This window comes from Chrysoperla carnea, chromosome 2, assembly GCF_905475395.1.
Source record: "Chrysoperla carnea chromosome 2, inChrCarn1.1, whole genome shotgun sequence".
In the NCBI taxonomy this organism is placed as follows: Eukaryota; Metazoa; Arthropoda; class Insecta; order Neuroptera; family Chrysopidae; genus Chrysoperla; species Chrysoperla carnea.
In genome coordinates this window covers 12,923,195-12,941,437 of record NC_058338.1, presented here as the reverse complement: position 1 = coordinate 12,941,437, position 18,243 = coordinate 12,923,195, and the positions used below count along the sequence as shown (strand labels likewise).

The 18,243-nt window shown below is 30.1% G+C and overlaps 1 protein-coding gene across 1 annotated transcript in view; it reads left to right on the top strand.

The window, feature by feature from the left end:
* Window positions 1-17,967, top strand: part of LOC123291845 (B-cell lymphoma/leukemia 11A) — an 88,903-nt gene extending 70,936 nt beyond the window's left edge. Inside the window, exons 2-3 of the mRNA XM_044872274.1 lie at window positions 2,226-2,804; window positions 15,699-17,967. Of these exons, the coding sequence (XP_044728209.1) occupies window positions 2,226-2,804; window positions 15,699-17,800 (2,681 nt within the window). The 3' untranslated portion in view covers window positions 17,801-17,967. The remainder of the gene's footprint in view (window positions 1-2,225; window positions 2,805-15,698) is intronic.
* The last annotated feature ends 276 nt before the right edge of the window (window positions 17,968-18,243 follow it).

Below are 18,243 nucleotides of genomic sequence, written 5' to 3'. Positions count from 1 at the left end.
TTAATTCATTTATAACGTTTTTTTAAATGAAATAGCTACGTCATTACATTGTTTTTTCCTATGTAAGCTCAATGGGAAAAATATTTTTATGATGGTCAGGTGGAAATTATTAAACCTCATATTTACTGAATTTTTGACTTATCTTATACTTATTGTAGAACTCACTTAAGAAATTTTTCAATACTTTACATCAATTTTTCGAAAATTTCATTGAGAATTCACTGTTATCAATCAATATTTGGTACATAATTATGATACATCAATAAAACTGATGATTTGTCAATAATGTTTTGAAACTTCTTAAGATCTAGTTTTTGGAACCAGAATATTTATAAATAATACAGATGGGCTATAACAAAGTCCAATTTTCCAATAGACTGAATGTCGATTGAATGGAAATTGAGTTTATTTTTATCTTTGGTCTGTGAAAGCGTCCAACCGTTTTACCTCTTGTGCGGTCAGAGAGACTGTTAATTTACAGATTAACATTTGAATAAAAAACTATTATAAGAATAAAAAAAAAAGCCATCTATGAGCAATAGTCAGAAGTTACCAAATATTAGAATCACGTACTTAATAGTCAATTGTACAGCTTTATTCATTATTACATAGGTATCGTTTTTTTCGATTGATAAAAGTTTTCGTTTCCTAGGAAACGGTGTTATATGTGTGACTGTAGCCATAAGATTTTATCCCACCTATGACATATTTTCTTACGCGCCTATAAAAGTTTTCACTTCAAAAAAATAGCTAGCAATTTTTAGGCGTGATTTTTAGATGGAAGTGCAATTAATTGTAGAGTGCAATTAGGATTTTGATGCAATTCATTTCGTTTAACGAGACTCTTGCTGCTACATAATATGACGTAATACGTCACTAAAACTTAAACGAACTATAATTAATAATTTTACAACGTATGAATTTTACAACTCAAGCTTAGTTGCTATATGAAATGTCTAAACCCGATGTCCAAACACCCTGTGGTGTTTTTACGAAAATGAATATGTTGACGTACATATATACTGTGAACACAAATTATTGTTATGTTTCAACCCTGTTTCTACTGTTATTTAGTTCACAATAATAACAGTTGATATCATTAGACGACATAATAATAAATAAAAGGAGGGTGGTTTTTGTGTCCTATTTTTCTACACATAATTTTTTTTCCTCTAAAAAGGGGGGTGGGAATATCGTACATATAGGTAACCAAAACCTTACATCTGTTTTCTTTCAAATATTATTAGCAATATATATTTTTTGTTTAAATCAATAATTTGAAAATATTTTTTCATGTGGAAAGAAATTATCGATGGGTAGTATTTTTTTTATAGTTTTTATGAACCACAAAACTACATGACAAAAATTATTAAATTGATTGACCAATATTTAGTAAATACGTTCAAACCCTAATTTTGTGTAAAAAAATAAATGAAAAATGAAAAATTGAGAATCAAACTGTTAATAATAATGACTGTCGTTGACAGTATTGTGATTTTTTCCCTTTATAACTTAAAAATAAAAAATAAAAATTATGATTTGACTAAAGATAAATACAGAGTTTAATAATGACCAAAAATATCTAAATGTTTTCCACATCAAAAATGTATTTTCCGGAAATAATAAGATAATTTGATGAAAAAAATTAAACTTTACGAAAATATTTCGAAAAATGCAGATTATAAAACTTTCATCTTGATAATTATGAAACATTTCGAGAACTTTCATTCAGATATTTGTTGCACAGTTGCATTCCTCGCACTTTGTCTTTTTTTACAGTCAGGTGAGACGTTAAGGTCTTCTCTTTTAGTTCATATTATGTATCTTTTATCTTGCCTCCATTCTAGCTTATTGCTTGGCGAAGTCTAAATTGCCCTTTTGTTGAAAATACGATAAGAGTTTAAAATATGGTGGAAGCGTCGTGAAGAGTATAAAAAAAATACCAGCATTCTTTTAAAATAACTAAAAATCAAATAAATCTGTCTAAAAGATATTTAAGAAATATGAATGACTCAAAAGGTGGAAAATCAATATTCTTTTCCTGTGCCACATTTTTGGAATTATTTGAGAAAAATCCATAAAATATATCTCTAAACAAAACAATATTTCTTAAGATATGATTTGCCTAAAATTTGAATACCTCCATAAATGTTGAAAACGGTAAATTTAATTGCCGTTTTATTAAGCTGTTAATTAAGTAAAAATTTTCTTTTCATTTGTTTCAGCGGATGCCGATGGTCCCGACAATGGTGATCCTAATTTACAAGATATTCTCACATGCGGCGTATGTCAAAAACCATTTGCCTTATCGGATATCGTACGATTTATCCAACATAAGGTAGTTAGCTGTAACAAAGAGAATTATGTCCAAGGCGGTGGTTTCCACCAAGGTGGAGCACCTGAACGTGATCGTGACTTGGATGATGGAAGTTTACCTTTATCTGTCGTCAATTCACGACGACCTAGTATATCAGCACCAATATCGGGTCATAAAAAGTCACAATCCACATCTTCGAGTACTAGTAGTACGGGTAGTAATGCAACACGCGCGTTACATACGCCACCACCAGCATCTCCACGGCTACCAGCTCCTGGAGAATTCTGTGCGGATGGTGCAACATCTTCAACCCCGAAACGACGTCAATCATCATCACCATTAACGTCTAGTATGGAAGATGCGGATGATATTAAAGCGAATATTAAACAAGAACGAATGGATATACCTAGTTCCGATGATTCAAGTCCGGCCAGTAAAAAATCACGAACTGAGGTGGCCGATGCTGAATCAAATACAACGCATAGTGGTAAGTTTTATTCGTTTCTTGATTTCCAGGTATCAAGGCTGTGAATTTCTGGTATTTTCAAATAACCGCCAAAAAATTTAAACAACTATCGTTCTAGAGAAGCGGAAAATATTGTTATTTTTAACCGTTTTTATTTTTTTAACAATCCTTAAAGTGAATCCTTTGGTGTGATGCCTATCACCTTAAAAGTAATTTAAATGAAAAAAAACCACATCCCTTAACAGATTTTGCTTTAAGAGGGTTTTATTATTAGCTATACTAATTTAAAATTAATAAAAACTAGCAATACCAACAAATGTTTAACAGATATTAATCATAAAATTAATTTTTTTTTTTTATAAATATTGTTGTGAATGAAGAGACCTTATAAAAATAAATTTAAAAAATATAATTATGTAAATAGATTGTGCCACATGTTATCTCACAAAACGTGTCTGTCTATCAATTCAATCATACAGTACAGTACCTTAGTAATATTTTTGTACGAAAGGGTTGACATTAAAAAGGGATTGTTTTTGCTTTCAAAAAAGTTCATTCATTCATTATGTTGCTTAAGGTAGTACCTACACGAAAGTGATATTCCAAGAATTTCTCAAAACTCAGAATATAAAATATTTAATTCATAATACACTTGCTGTTAAAATTAGAAGATGATTTACCATGCCATACATGAGATATTAGCAATTAAAAGTGACGCAATTTGTACGTGTACATGGGAGAAGTGTATAAAAATACACAAATTTACAAATATTATATTTATTTACCAATGAATGACGTCCACCATCTCTATGAAAAACTAATATAATGTAGAATACTATATTTAGAAAATATATAAATAAAAATAAAAATTATTTACCATATAGTTTCGATAAAAAACTTAAATAAATAACTCGTTTTAGCGATGATTTTTGTGGAAAAGATATGAAGACTAATGTTAAAGGCATATGTCATAGTGTGTGTGTTTATATGTATACTAGAAACAGTAGTGAGGAACTACAGTCTTGTGAAAATAATATATGGTATATGTATAATAGTCATAGCACAGTTAATGCACTGAATGATAGTATTAGTCCAAAACTTTTTGACTGGACGGTCGCGGAGGAACTACCTTAAAAATCTGTTAATATGCTTTTTACATATACATAAAATGTTCTAATCTTTCTTTGAAGTTCCTTACTTATTCGGGAGTTTTTTTCTGTCAAAAATAGTATGGATTGTCGATTTTATTTTTTATGAACGCAACGTTTTGTTCATGGGGGTTTTTTGGTATTGTGGCGTAAATTTTTATTAGAAAAAAAATTTGTTTACTCAAAAATTAACTAAGAAATTATCTGTTAATATACCCATTCTAAAAAAAAAATTTCACACATAGGGTATTCCACTATTTTTGAAAAAGTATTTCAAAATGTTGATATTGCTAATAAAAAGCCACCAAAAATTTATTTCGGAAAAATACACACGTTTTCTGGTCAAAAACTTAAATTAAATTTTAAACCTTTTTAAACTGTCAAAAACGCGGGCATCCAATTTGATGACGTAATATGGGTATCACTATACGAAATAACACAAATAATTTAGACAGATATATTCATAGACATCTGATTATAATATAAATATAAATACTTATCTATGTATATATTATACCCAACTGTCTACACTTAAATAACTGATGGTCTATGACTAATACCGCTATGACATCACCACCTTTCCGCTGATAATTTCATTTAGGCATCAGCTCCTCAATTTCATAGGCTGAGTGCACCTCCTTCATGTGCTATACCATCCCATCAGAACTATTAATTCAATTAATTTTGTTGCGACAGCAGGAATCGAACCCGCTACCCTAAGCATAAAAATGTTTGCTACTCAAAAAGTTAAACTCAAGTTTGCTAGCGTTAAAACTTTTTTTATAACGGAATGATATTCAAATATTTTATTCATTCAAACACTTCCATATTAGGATTGATTTCCAATTTTCTTTGTTTAGTCCACCAGAAAAAAAGAAAATCCAATAAATAAAACAGACCCGAATCTATCAATCAAATTACTCCCATGATGTACCTACTTAAAGGGTTATTGATATAAAAAATAAAAACTAGATTGTACACAGTTTTATTTATTTTTTTTAAAGAGTGCCCTTTTAAAAACTTATTACAGCATATACAAATTAGTAAAGAGTGCATACTACTCATTCGCTCACCAACCGTGTTTTTATTTTAGTTAAAACTTAAAAAAAAAAAACAATATAATACCAAACAAAAGTGAATTGTATTCAAATGTCCACTCCTTTTTCTATAATAAAATATATTAGCTGCACTTCTCTATTGATATAACAATTTTTAATATGACATAATCTGTCATATGGTCTCTCTCAATACACAACAACTCCTTATATAACATCCTTCTAAAACACAATAACTTTGTATAATACGTTGTACGTTGTTTTTAGAGAAGTGTAGGGGTCAGATATTTTTTTTCCTGTATAAAATTCATAATATTGTTCGACATAACAATATTCAATATTCAGGAGGATACTGTAACAATAAGTTATTATTAATTTTATATAGATTTTTTTTTTTACAATATGAGGGTTCATTGTTTACAACTTTGGTATTAAAATTAATAAATTTGTAATTTAATAGTTATGTAACACAATTCAGATTTTGTTCAAATTTTATTGAAATGATTTCCTTAAGAATGTATGAGCATGACAACAATGTTTGATTTAAAGGCTCAAAATTTGTTTGTAGGTAGTCTTTTACTCAAAGAATATCTGGTTAAAATTTCAGCTTAGGTATCCGTGCAAATTTTTAAGAAAAAAGTCATTAAAAATCGATATAAAATACATTGGCTCTTATGGAGGAATCTCAAAAAACGACATATTTTGGAAGTTTTTGATAATTTTCATTTGGAATGAATGAAAACAAATTTAAAAAAAACTTTTTAATAGAAAGTAAACATATTAGCAATGAATTAGAAAAGAAAAAAACTAAGTGTCACCGTCCATATAAGGGATGTAAGAGCAGGGTAGATTAAGGGTTGAAATTATTTTTATCTTATTTTCAACTTTGATGATGAATTTTATTATAACTTCATGAACGTAGACGAAAAATAAGAATAAAATTTTTCGATATGTGTCTTGGTTTTCGAAATATCGAAAGCTAAATAATTAAACAAAATTTTCAATTTTCGATATTTTGAAAATTAAGCCAGATATCGAAAAATTTTATTCCTACTTTTCGTCTTATATCGTCAAGTAATAATATAAATTTATCATCAAAATTGAAAATATCTATTTTTAAATTTGTGCCCCCACTACCATGCTCATACATCCTTAAATAATTATTACGTTATAAAATTTACTTTAATTTCTAATAAAAGTAAGAAGAACACATTTTCCTTTCACAGAATAATTTAGAAAATAGTTTTAGAAGAAATTAATGAAATAAGGTTTTCCATTAAGAATGATAAAACTTTAAGCTTATCAAAGTGAACACTCCCTCAGTTCGGCTCATATCGCCGTGATATGTGAGTCAAGTAGTCGTCGTTTGTTAAAAACTTTTAAGAAGATAGGCAAGGATTGAAAAATACTAGGGATTTCAATAAAACTTTATACAAATTCCTTGGTCAACGGGATTTTTATTATTATTTTATCGTTCAAAGTTGGCTAAAAAAATGATGAATCATATAGGTTATCCTTTTCAATTGGATATTTCTATATCAAAAAATCTAGAGAGTGTGATAAAAAAATATCTAAAAAATTAAGGCAATCTTGTAGTTTATAATAGTACCATAAAAATATTAGGTTGTCGATGATATAAAAATTATAATTTAATTATGAGTTTAATATCTAAAAATTATTTTACTCGAAAGTCAAAATTTTCTAATCTTTAAGCATTAAGATTGATTATATCGTTTGTAAATAGAATTGCAATTGATAGTTATAAAATTTGTATCGCTTAAAACAAGAATCAAAGTCGACCCATTTGCTTTCAACCATATGTGCTTTCAACATCTATCAAAATAGTATTTAATATGTCAACACTAAGTCAATATATATTCCAGATATGTATAAGTTGTATAGGTTTTTTTATTTTTTACTTATCCTTTCTACAATGTCAATCATCACAGTTGAAAAATATTTATAAATATTTTTTTCTGAATGATCAGGAAATTAAACTCTCACCTATGTAACACTTTTCTTTGATTTGCGAGTTCCTTTTTTTTTATAAGTTGTATCTTCATGGCGTCAGATTTAATTTATATGTCAGAAAGATATGGAAATGATAGAATTCCCAATATTGTGACTACCATAGCTCAAACAAATTCAAAAAGAATATACACCTAGAAATATCTCAATCTTAGAAATCTAACGGAGTTAATCCAGATTTAAGCCAACGGTAGTACCTAATCCAAAAATCTTAACTTTTCGCTAATCTTCGAGCTCTTTCATAACCGAAATTAGGTTGATATTAAGATTCGCCTGACATCTATCTACCCATTATAGAATTGATACGTTTTTCCTTCGCAAGGACACAGCTGACGTCAGATTTTATTTATATGTCATTTATGGAAATGATTGAATTCCCAATACTGTGACAAACATTACTCAAACAATTCAAATATAAATGAAATATCTCAATACTTGATCCATTGATAGTAATGAAAAAATCTTTTATTTCTGTTTCGGAAATAGCACTGAAAATACGAGTCAATTTTGAGAGCGATAACTGTGTTTTTTCAGTTATTTTCCATTTTTCTGTAAACTTCGCTAAGATAGTGTATAAAATACTTGTATTATATTAAATTTTTACAGTACATCATCCTAAAAATATTATGACAACATCTCAACGAAAAAAAAAACGTCTTTAAGAATAAATACACGACATTACTGTCATATTCATATTGAAAATATGTATTTGACAACTTTATATATTTTTTTTTTGTCTTCACTACTTTACCACCAGTCGAATGTGTCATATGTTAATGTCCTTATAATCCTTTTTTTTTTGTTTATATATTCAAATATTGCCATCAAATTGTTATATAAAATATCTTATAATATAATATCGATAACAATGTCATCTTCTTAATATTATACAACATGCTCTTTAGCTGAATATTTTATCGTAAATATCAATAAGTTGCGTTTTTAGATTAAAACCAAGTGAAAACAAACAATTGACTGAGTTTATTGTTGAAATACCATGTACAGGCAGTGTTGATGACTCTTATCACAATACACATCCATTCATGTCACACATGCATAACTGATATACAATTGGCGCCTAATTTGCACCCTCACGGGTAAACAGTAATGTTTACGAAAAAATGTATCAACAAGAGTTGTTTATTGTATTATAAGAAGCATTTTTTACATTTAAACTTTTGTTCTATCTCTAACGGTTTACAAAATGGGTTCTTAAGACTCAATTGACCCTATGTTGCTCATTTACGAGTTCGATCTCACTTTTTACGTCCTGATTACGCTGTATAAATTTCAGCTTGATATCTTTTTTCGTTTTTGCGTTATCGTGTTGACAGACAGGAAATGGACTAATTTGGTCATTTTATGAACACCTATTTTTAAGCGTTACAAAATTGGGACTAAACTTAGTATACCTTGCATATTACATATATGCATGGTATCATAAGAAATATAAAACACTTCAAATGAAACTCTTTGACTTAAGATGGAGCATCTAGCAGGGCCGTAAGCTTGCATCCGAATACTTACCTTACTTAACGTATCTATAAACAAAACCCTGGACCAATTCGAATGACTATAATAACTATAATTAACCTTTTTGTAAGCTAAAAATCTCTATTGAAAATTATACCTTCCAAAAATAAATAAATTTTTTTAATCTAAATTTGAAACTTATGCTCACCACGTGCCGAAGCAAAAAAAAGGATTAAAATTACAACCACTAAATAGACGGTGTTTTTTTTTCGATGATCGTGATAATTTATGAACAAAATTTTTTTTTTAATTTAATTCGTATTTAAAAATTTGATAGACCATAACAACCCCTAAAATATCAGAGTAGTCTCGTGTCTAAATGAAAAAAATTTACATTGTTCTATATAAATATTTTATTCGGTTTGATAATTTAAGGGATTTTTTTCTATTAATTTTTTTTCTAGTATCTTTTAAGATGCGTTGTGTTATAAATTAACGTATTTTTATTTCGTTTTGAACCCTTAAATATTTAAAGTTTGCTCAGTATAAATTTATTCATGTGATAGAGTGAAAGGGATGTTTTTTTGAAATTTTGTTTATGTATCCTTTTGTTTAATAAATAATTCGCTTCGTAACAACGGCACAGACAAACAATATCTTGTTCTTAAATTATAAACACGTGGCATAGTTTTTTATGGCTTTTTTTTCTGTAGCGACTTTATTTTCGATGGATGTCGTTTTAACGTATCAAATTTATATTTTACCTGAATGTATACATTTCAATGTCAAGTTTATTGAGGGTTGCTTCTTTTTATAATTTTTGAACGATAATTCAAACTAAATACTCCTAGAAAAAAATTCTAATTAACATATTTTTAATTATTTATTATAATAATGATCCAAATACCCAACGATTTAGAAATTTATGCTATGTAAGTACGAGCTAAGATTTTCGTTCCCTAAAAAACTAAAAAATTGGCGATGATTTTTAAAATCGATTCAGTTTGGAAAAAGCATGACGAATAATTTTAACATATAAATAATTACTATGGAAATGAATGGTCAAATAAACCTGGCTCAACTCATTTCGAAAAGTGAAATGGTAAAATAATTAGGTAATTCACACAATAATAAAAAAGAACAAAGTCAACTCAAATATTTCAATTTCAATTAAAATATTTCCAAAAATTTGTCCCAAAAAATGATAGCCTTCTAAGTATCCTTTTCATCTCATCTGATATCCTTGACTATCACGGAGTGTTATAAGTTTAAAGTGTTTATCTGCGCGTCTGTGTGTTTCTCAGTGGCATCGTAGTCCCTAAATTATCGAACCGACTTGATTGACACCATTATATAATTTAGTTTTTTTTAGCTTGTAAATCGGTTTACAAGGAATAAATCCCATTTGACGGGGATTTTTTAAATTTTGTAAATTTCACTTGTAGTAAGAATCTATCACAATACCTATTATCATAATGTAACGGATCCTCAAAAAACGATAAAAAACCTATTTTCCAAAAGAAAAACTAGCCACTATTTACATAATGTGAAAAGTGTTGTATTGTAATATTTAAACTTTATAATACACGATACGAAGAAATACAATAGAAAAAGCTGTATTATCCTGTTTTTTTTTTTTACTGTGGTGAAAAATTTGAATATCAGAAAGTGAAAATATTGTAGTTACGTGTGGACGAACGGATGTAGTACGGGGCAGAGACGGTCATTGTAATTTTATCATTGTGTGTATATTTTATATGTGTATGCATGTATAATCTTTAGATGAATGTTAGGTTTGGGAATAAAGAGTGTATACCCATATACTGTTGTTTTGAGGGTTGAGGGTTGAAAATAGTTTGGTTCACTTTCAAAAAATATATTTTACAGTATGTATCCCAAATATGAGCCATGTCGGTCGTATCAAGTGACGGATTACTATTAACTATGTTGGTTAAGGCGTAAGCAATTTCGTCCACGGTATGCTTAGGATAGCGGGTTCGATTCCCGCATCGCAACAAAATTATTTTAATTAAAGTTGTGATGGGCTGGTGTAGTGCATGGTATATGCATGAAGGAGGTGCACTCAGTCTCTGAAATTGAGGAGCTGATAAATGAAATTATCAGCGGAAAGGTGGTAATTCGAAATTAAAATATAGACAACTTGAATTTTCTAAATCGTTAATCAAGCACAAATTAATGGTAGTAATCTGTCGAAAGATAACTTCCTTTCTAATTTCTGGTCCTGCTCTCGAATTAACTTTTTCTTTATTTCAATGAACATACTCGGGATTTATCCCTTTTTTTTTATACTTTAAACTACTAACGTCTTTTGAAATGATATGAATATTTCTAGATATTAATAGTGCGACAATATTTAACTCCACTCTGTAGGAATACGTTAACACAATGAAAATGATACATGGCTCTAATAAAATATACTTTCTTTTTCTTGTAAGTAAAGTTTTCTTTCACAGAAATTTTACAATGTAAAGTTTTCATCTTCACTAGACATCAAATATTGTTGCCTTTTTATGATTAGCAAAGAGCATTAAACAATAATATTTTCTTAGAAATGTGGAAAATTTCTTTTTTTCTACTATCAATAATTCTGACCGCTACCAATATTAGACTAAACTTTTAGAATCCTACGTGAATACAAAAGACTTTATAGCAACCCTTCTTCATCTTTAAAATTTAATAACTTTTGATCGAACATTTTCTTCGTATGCTTGATTGGTTTCAGTATATACAGAGAATTTAAACAAATTAGTACACTAAGATATTGCAAAATACCTTAAAAATGATTTTTACTTCACTTCTCTCTTGAAGTGAATAGTGTAAGTGTTATAACTGCAAGAGGTAGTACAAAAATGTAAAAACAATTGCCTATATTAATGAATAAATAGACAAGAACCGAATTCACGATCCATCTACACAAAATTTTAAATTAATTTTTTCCAATTTGTATATGAATAAATGAAATAAATAGTTTTGATAATTAAGAAACTATTCTCGCCATTTAGAACGTAAGGTCATGAGGAAATAAACTAATTGGTTCTTCTTTAAAAACACTTCTAAATTTTCTACGTGATCTAATGGTCTAAAAAAAATCTTGGAATTCAACTTTTCATTCTTCTGCAGTCACGCATCCCATCCATTACCAATAAAATATTGGCAACATGTTTTCGACCCTTTTTTTTTCGTACATACATCTCTCAAATATGTGTGATAATAAATAATAACTCGGATATGAGAGAACGGACCGTACAATATTCTCTTTGTATATGGTTTGTTGGTTTTATAACCGACCCCGATTACGATAGTCAACACACATTCAATTTTAACACCCACCCACACACTAACCGCTGTTGTGTGGGTTATTCTTTTCTTTTCCTTTTTTATAATACTCTTACACTAAAAATAAAGAAAGGAATATATGATTGTGGGCTCTACTTAAATCTTAAATATATGCTAATTTTGATAATATATCATCATTTTCATATGTGATAAAAATTTTCCTTTTTTTCTAAATTCAATAGTGACATAATCAGTATATAAGTCATTTTGTGTTTGCTTTTTCGGAAATTTAATATATACGATTTAAATATTGGACGTTGAATAAAACATGAAATTTTATTAACGATTATTCGACCCTTCAACTATTAGTAAATGTGTTAAAAAAATAGTTATGTAAAAAAATTATTATTCGTTTAGTTGATATTTTAAATTGATTTACTTTCTATACATTCATCCCTTTTTTATTTTTGATTGAGATTTTCAAAAATTTAATGATAAATTTAAGATATATATTGAATTATTAAAATAGAAATACTGTTGCCGAATTAATTTTGTTGAATTTTTAGTTTAAAAAGTGTCAAGAAGCAGCGTTTTTACATTGAAATTAATTAAAAATATAAATCAATTTTTCCCAAAAATATATCGATAACTATACTTGAAACTTTTACCAGTTAATATTTATTTAAACTTTTAATAGATTTCCAAAAAAATTTCCAATTTTCTATCAATTACAATTATTTAAAATTCACTTACAGTTTCGTTTTGATGGCAAATAGCAAAGCAGGTTGGTTCGGAATGCAACCAGCCTAATTGGTGTCCTATAAAAATACTTACCTTTAAATCGCTTATAAAATCTGCCTTAATCTGTTGTAAGATAATTACTTACCCCTAGATTACGAAAACTTTCGAGGGAATATTAACAATCTTCTTGTCAATTTTTATTCGTGTACCCTACATTAATTTTTTAGAACTTTCTTAAACTGTAGAAATTTCATTGAGAACTTAAGTCGTAAGAAAAAATAATTTTATTTTGAGACAGATGTTTTCTTATCTTGAATTTTTTAAGAATTATGTACCTAGGTACTTAAAAAAAAACACTTGAAATATTTTAACGAAATTTAGATCTAAGAAACCACCAGACCCAATTTAAACAAATCAATTTTATTAATCCCCTTTTGAAAACTCAATCATGCGAATTCAAAAAAATGAATTAACAAAAAAAAGCATATTTGTTTTATAAGATTTTTTTTCAAAAGTTTTTATTGTGTAATGAAATTTGACTCTTCAGACTGGACGTTACAATTGAATTAAGAATAAATAATTCGTGAAGTATGATGTATACAAATACACAAATTAATAACGATCATAAAACGACGGGTCCATACACACCTGGTTTTTTAAAAACATTCACCAACTAAAGAAAAAAAAAACAAATCAGTGTTGTTTCTATAAAATGATTAATAAAAAATTGACGTCACTTGAATTTTAACAAGGCGTTGAGGATGTGACCTTTAGAGACTAGATAAATAACTTCTATTAAGTAACTTCTCTTGTAATCTTCAGCTTTGCTGTATACTACAGATCGCTTTATGAAGGGTGTATCGTGATTAAATGGAATTTTAAAATCAGTATTGCCATTTGGTAAACTTTTAAAATATCTGGCAAACAGACTGCTCTTGCCTGGATTCGAACCTGCTACCTATCAGTCAGTAGTCAAAAGAATATAGGCGATTGCGCTAATATTTCAAATTGATATAATCAATCTTTCGAGATATATAATGCTGCAAATACTTGACCACAGAAAAAAGTGTAAGAAAGTTTAAAATGTAAGACTACAGTAAATTTTTCGATTTTTGGGATGAAAACAATCATTTTCTTTCTTTTAAAAAGATTTCACATAAAAACGCGATGATATAATAAAACTTTTTTATTTCACTTATCAAAATAATAATAATAATAATAATAAGAAATTTAATATAAAAATTTTTTCGAAAATTGTTTTTTTTGTTTTTATATTATAAAACATCGAAGAAAATTTTCTCGCATGCATCATATGTTGTTCGAAACGAAATAAAAAAAATAACATAATATTGAAATATGCACAAGAATAAAAAAAATTGTAAAAAAAAAAAAGAAATATTGGCATATTTGAAGTCGGGTTGTTGTCGCCAACAGGAAATCTCTCCCGTTTCCGTTTCCTTTTCGTAACTATATTGTATGTCAGTTTGTCTGGATGCCCGTCTCTCTGTCGTTAGTCAACAACATCATCGATGTCTCCTTCTGTTTGGTAGTACATATACAATAGAGTACACAATTTTGTCGACTTTTATTGAAGGAGGCTGTGTGATAGTTATAATAAAGTTTCAGCCGGCCGCGTCATTTAAATATACATATCGATCTGGTTCGTCAAATTACCTTCAAGAGATGGGAGAACAATGCATATATTTAATATGGCAATCAATGTATGTATAACCGTTTAGTACGGAGTGGACCATTCAAATATTGATCTGAAAACAAAAGAATTCCAATGACATCGATTGACTAAAATTAGTGTTTTGCATCAAAGGAAGTAGAAGTTTCAACCGCATATATCATTGATAAAATAATACTTATTTATGTTTTAAATCGAGCGTGAGCAAAATGCTCACGCTACATCACACCTCAAGCATAACAAAATCTTTTTGTTTAAGACATCTTATCCAAACGGTTTATCCCGCTACACACTGTCTAGGTACTGGTGGCAACTCCTCAATCTTTTACAACAACAATTTATTGATTTTATAATTCGAGATCCAAGAACTTTCTTGGATCTCGAGTCACAATGATGTCTTTGTAATAGAAAAAAAATGAATTTGACTAAACTGACTTACCATTAAATTTTTAACAACTTAATTCTTATGTATGGTAAAAGGTGTAGACCCTTAGTTAAATGTAACCTGACGAAGTTGTTTCCGAAAGTGACAGAATTTAATAGCTAAGATTTTATTTCATAAATTACTTTAATTACTTAGATCTTTTCTTAGAGAAAAATTTACTGAAACTATGTATGAAAATTAGAATTGGCCTAAAATATGTGTAAGAAGGAAAATTGAGACAGCCTGTAATATAATCGATGTAGCAAAAGAATTGTTAATCGGTAGTCCTCCGTTCCCTTGGCTTACGTATTATGTATAACTACACATACACACACCCACAGTTATCATCTTCAGGGTGACCTCGTCAGTAAACCGTGATTCCTCCACCTTCTCGTACACCTCTCATATTTATTCGACTGACTATTGTCATCGCTTCTATTACTTCTTCGCATCAATAACTAGAAGATTATAATAGTAACAACATGGATATCTATAAGATATCCAGCGTGTACTATATACATATATATCTACCTTTTTTTTTAAAACAGTGTTATTAACAGTTCAAGCACGTCGACTGCTACACCCTGACTGCGGAATACATAAAATAATGTCCGAACTATTTTTCATTTCACAATTTTGCACTTTATTATTGCTACAATGTCTCACACCCGTTACACACATTTTCACTAGAGTGTAATGGTTCACCAATATGTGACCGCATGTAGATCGCCACCGCTGCGATATTACATGGACGACACTTTATGTAATGTAGTCAAAGACACTCAACCCTCTATGGTTTTGTTCAAAAAACCCTCTCATAACAGTCGCCTCATTTTATAATCTCACCCACTTTATAGTTTTTATTTTTTATTTTTGTTCACATATGGTTTATTTTTCTAAAAGAAATACTTCCATAAGTAGTAACTTCTTCTAAAATGTTTCAAAAACCTTTTTTTATTGTATCTCAAAATTATTGCTAAAAATTACCAGAAATTCTAAATCGTAATTTACCAATCTCTATTTTCAAAGTTAATCAAAGTTATTTTTTATTTGTTTCAGAGCCAAGCAACTATGTTTGTTCAACGTGTAAAGCCCGTATGCATTCTGCATGGCGTTTGGTGCAGCATGTTCAGCATACACATGGCGTAAAAATTTATGTGGAAAGTTCAAGTAATGGTGCTAATAGTTTAGCGGTATCACAAAACAGTAATAATCCAAATGGAAGTAGTTCAAGCAGTGGAAAACAATCGAATCACAATAACAATAATAACAATCATAGTGGAAGTAGCACTTGTAGCAGCACGTCATCGTCAGGTTGTTCAGCCTCAAGTGGAGGTCCACAACAAGCTCCTCCACCAAATTTACGACATCATTTATTACCACCTCCCGATTTACACAATCCATTCGGTGTAGGTGGCTTACTTCGATTACCATTACCTGGAAACTTACCACCATTAGGCCATGGTCCTATTCCGCCAGCACCATTATTTGCCCGTCCAAATGCTGCTGATCCATTTAGAATGGAACAACTTGTATCTGAACAATTTCGTCATCATGGATTAAATTTGGCTGCAGCTGCAGCGGCAGTAGCTGCAAGTGCAGGTGTACCACCACCGCATCCAAATTTTCCCTCACCGGCCGACCGACCGCCTCAGATACCGGTAACCGCACCAAACAGAGACAGACCACCCGCTCAACAGAATCACCAACCCCTTACTTTGGAACCTCAGTTGGATTTTTACTCGCAGCGGTTGCGGCAGCTCGCGGGAACTACCAGTCCCGGGGCAGCCGCGACCAGTTCCCCTTCCCCCCGTAAACATTCACCACCATTCGCTAGTCCATCACCGTCCCAATTACCGCCTACCCCCTTAACTAATAGTAATAGTAATCATAATAACAATAATAATTCGAGTAGTCATAGTGGGGGTAGTCGTCCGAATAGTTTATCCCCACCTGCCAGCAAAGATGAAATGACTGCAACGGCAATTACTACAACACCACGATCAACATCAACACCCCCAACAAAACCATCATCACCAAGAAATTCCATATCAAATGATAATCAACAAATTCATGCTTGTGATTTTTGTGGTAAAAAGTTTAGATTCCAAAGTAATTTGGAAGTACATAGGCGAACACATACCGGTGAACGACCCTATAAATGTACAGTCTGTGATCATGCATGTTCGCAAAGTTCGAAATTAAAACGACATATGAAATTACATCGAACACCGGAAGATCGAACCAGTAATGCTGGTTCAGTTGAAACATTGGATGGTGAGGATAGTGAGGATGATGAAGAATTAGAGGAAGAAGAAGAAGAAGAAGAAATTGAGGCCGAAGAAGAAGAAGCTGAAGATCTCACAGTACCAAGTCAAGGTACGCAACCAAAATTACCTCCAACATCATCAGCGTCGCTTGTTGGTGAGCTGATGGATAAATTTGGTTTGAGTAACATTGCGCAATATAATGAAGCTTATAAACAAGCATTGCAAGAATCTGGCTCGGCTTTAAAAATGCAATTGGCTGGAAAAGATCGTGATAATAACAATACAACAAATTTGCCAAATCCAATGTTCCGATTACGTGAAGATTTCACAAAAGGCTTATTGCCTACACCACCTCAACCGTTGCCATTATTTGCACCATTTGAAAATGCATTTGAAGCAACCAAACGACTTAAATTGGACTTAGAACGTGGTGATTGGTGGTTGCCTGGTATGAAACGGGATGGTATGGGTGGTGGTCCTCCAGGTCCTAGTTCCCTATTGCCTGGACCATTAATTAAAAAAGAATCACGCCGTAATGATACATGTGAATTTTGTGGTAAAGTGTTTAAAAACTGTTCTAATTTAACTGTGCATCGTCGATCACACACTGGCGAAAAACCATACAAATGTGAGCTTTGTTCATACGCATGTGCACAAAGTTCAAAACTTACACGACACATGAAAACGCATGGACGTTTAGGTAAAGATGTATATCGATGTCGTTTTTGTGAGATGCCATTTTCAGTTCCTTCCACATTGGAGAAACATATGCGAAAATGTGTGGTAAATCAGGGTAAAAGTCATTTATTACCACCATTGCCAATGATGAGCAGTGGCGATGAAAATTCTTCATCGAGTAACATCGCACCAAAAGTTGAAGCCACCACATGACTTTTTCCCTGGGGTGGATTTCGTCTACCCCCACCCCCGCCAAGTCTCACATACTAGTCAACAAATTTATAAAGAAAAATAGGGGTATCAACAAATTTCCTTAGAAAATTTTTTAAAAAGACTTTCCAGTGAAAGACATAAAAGTACTTAAAAACAATATTTTTCGTGGTCTACAAACAGAAAATAAAAAAATTTATATTTTTAAATAAAAATTTTATTTATTTTTTACTTTACAAAATTTGAGTAGGCCATGTTTTATCCTTAATAAAAGAGCCTTTTTTATTAAATCTGGATCTCATTAATATATACAAAAGACAAAAAAAACGGCCAAGTATTGAATACAAACAAAAAATGTACAAACTTTATCAAGTATTAAAAAAAAATAAATAAAAATGGCTCTGAAAAATAAATAAATGTAACTTATACCAAAGCAAGTTTTTTTT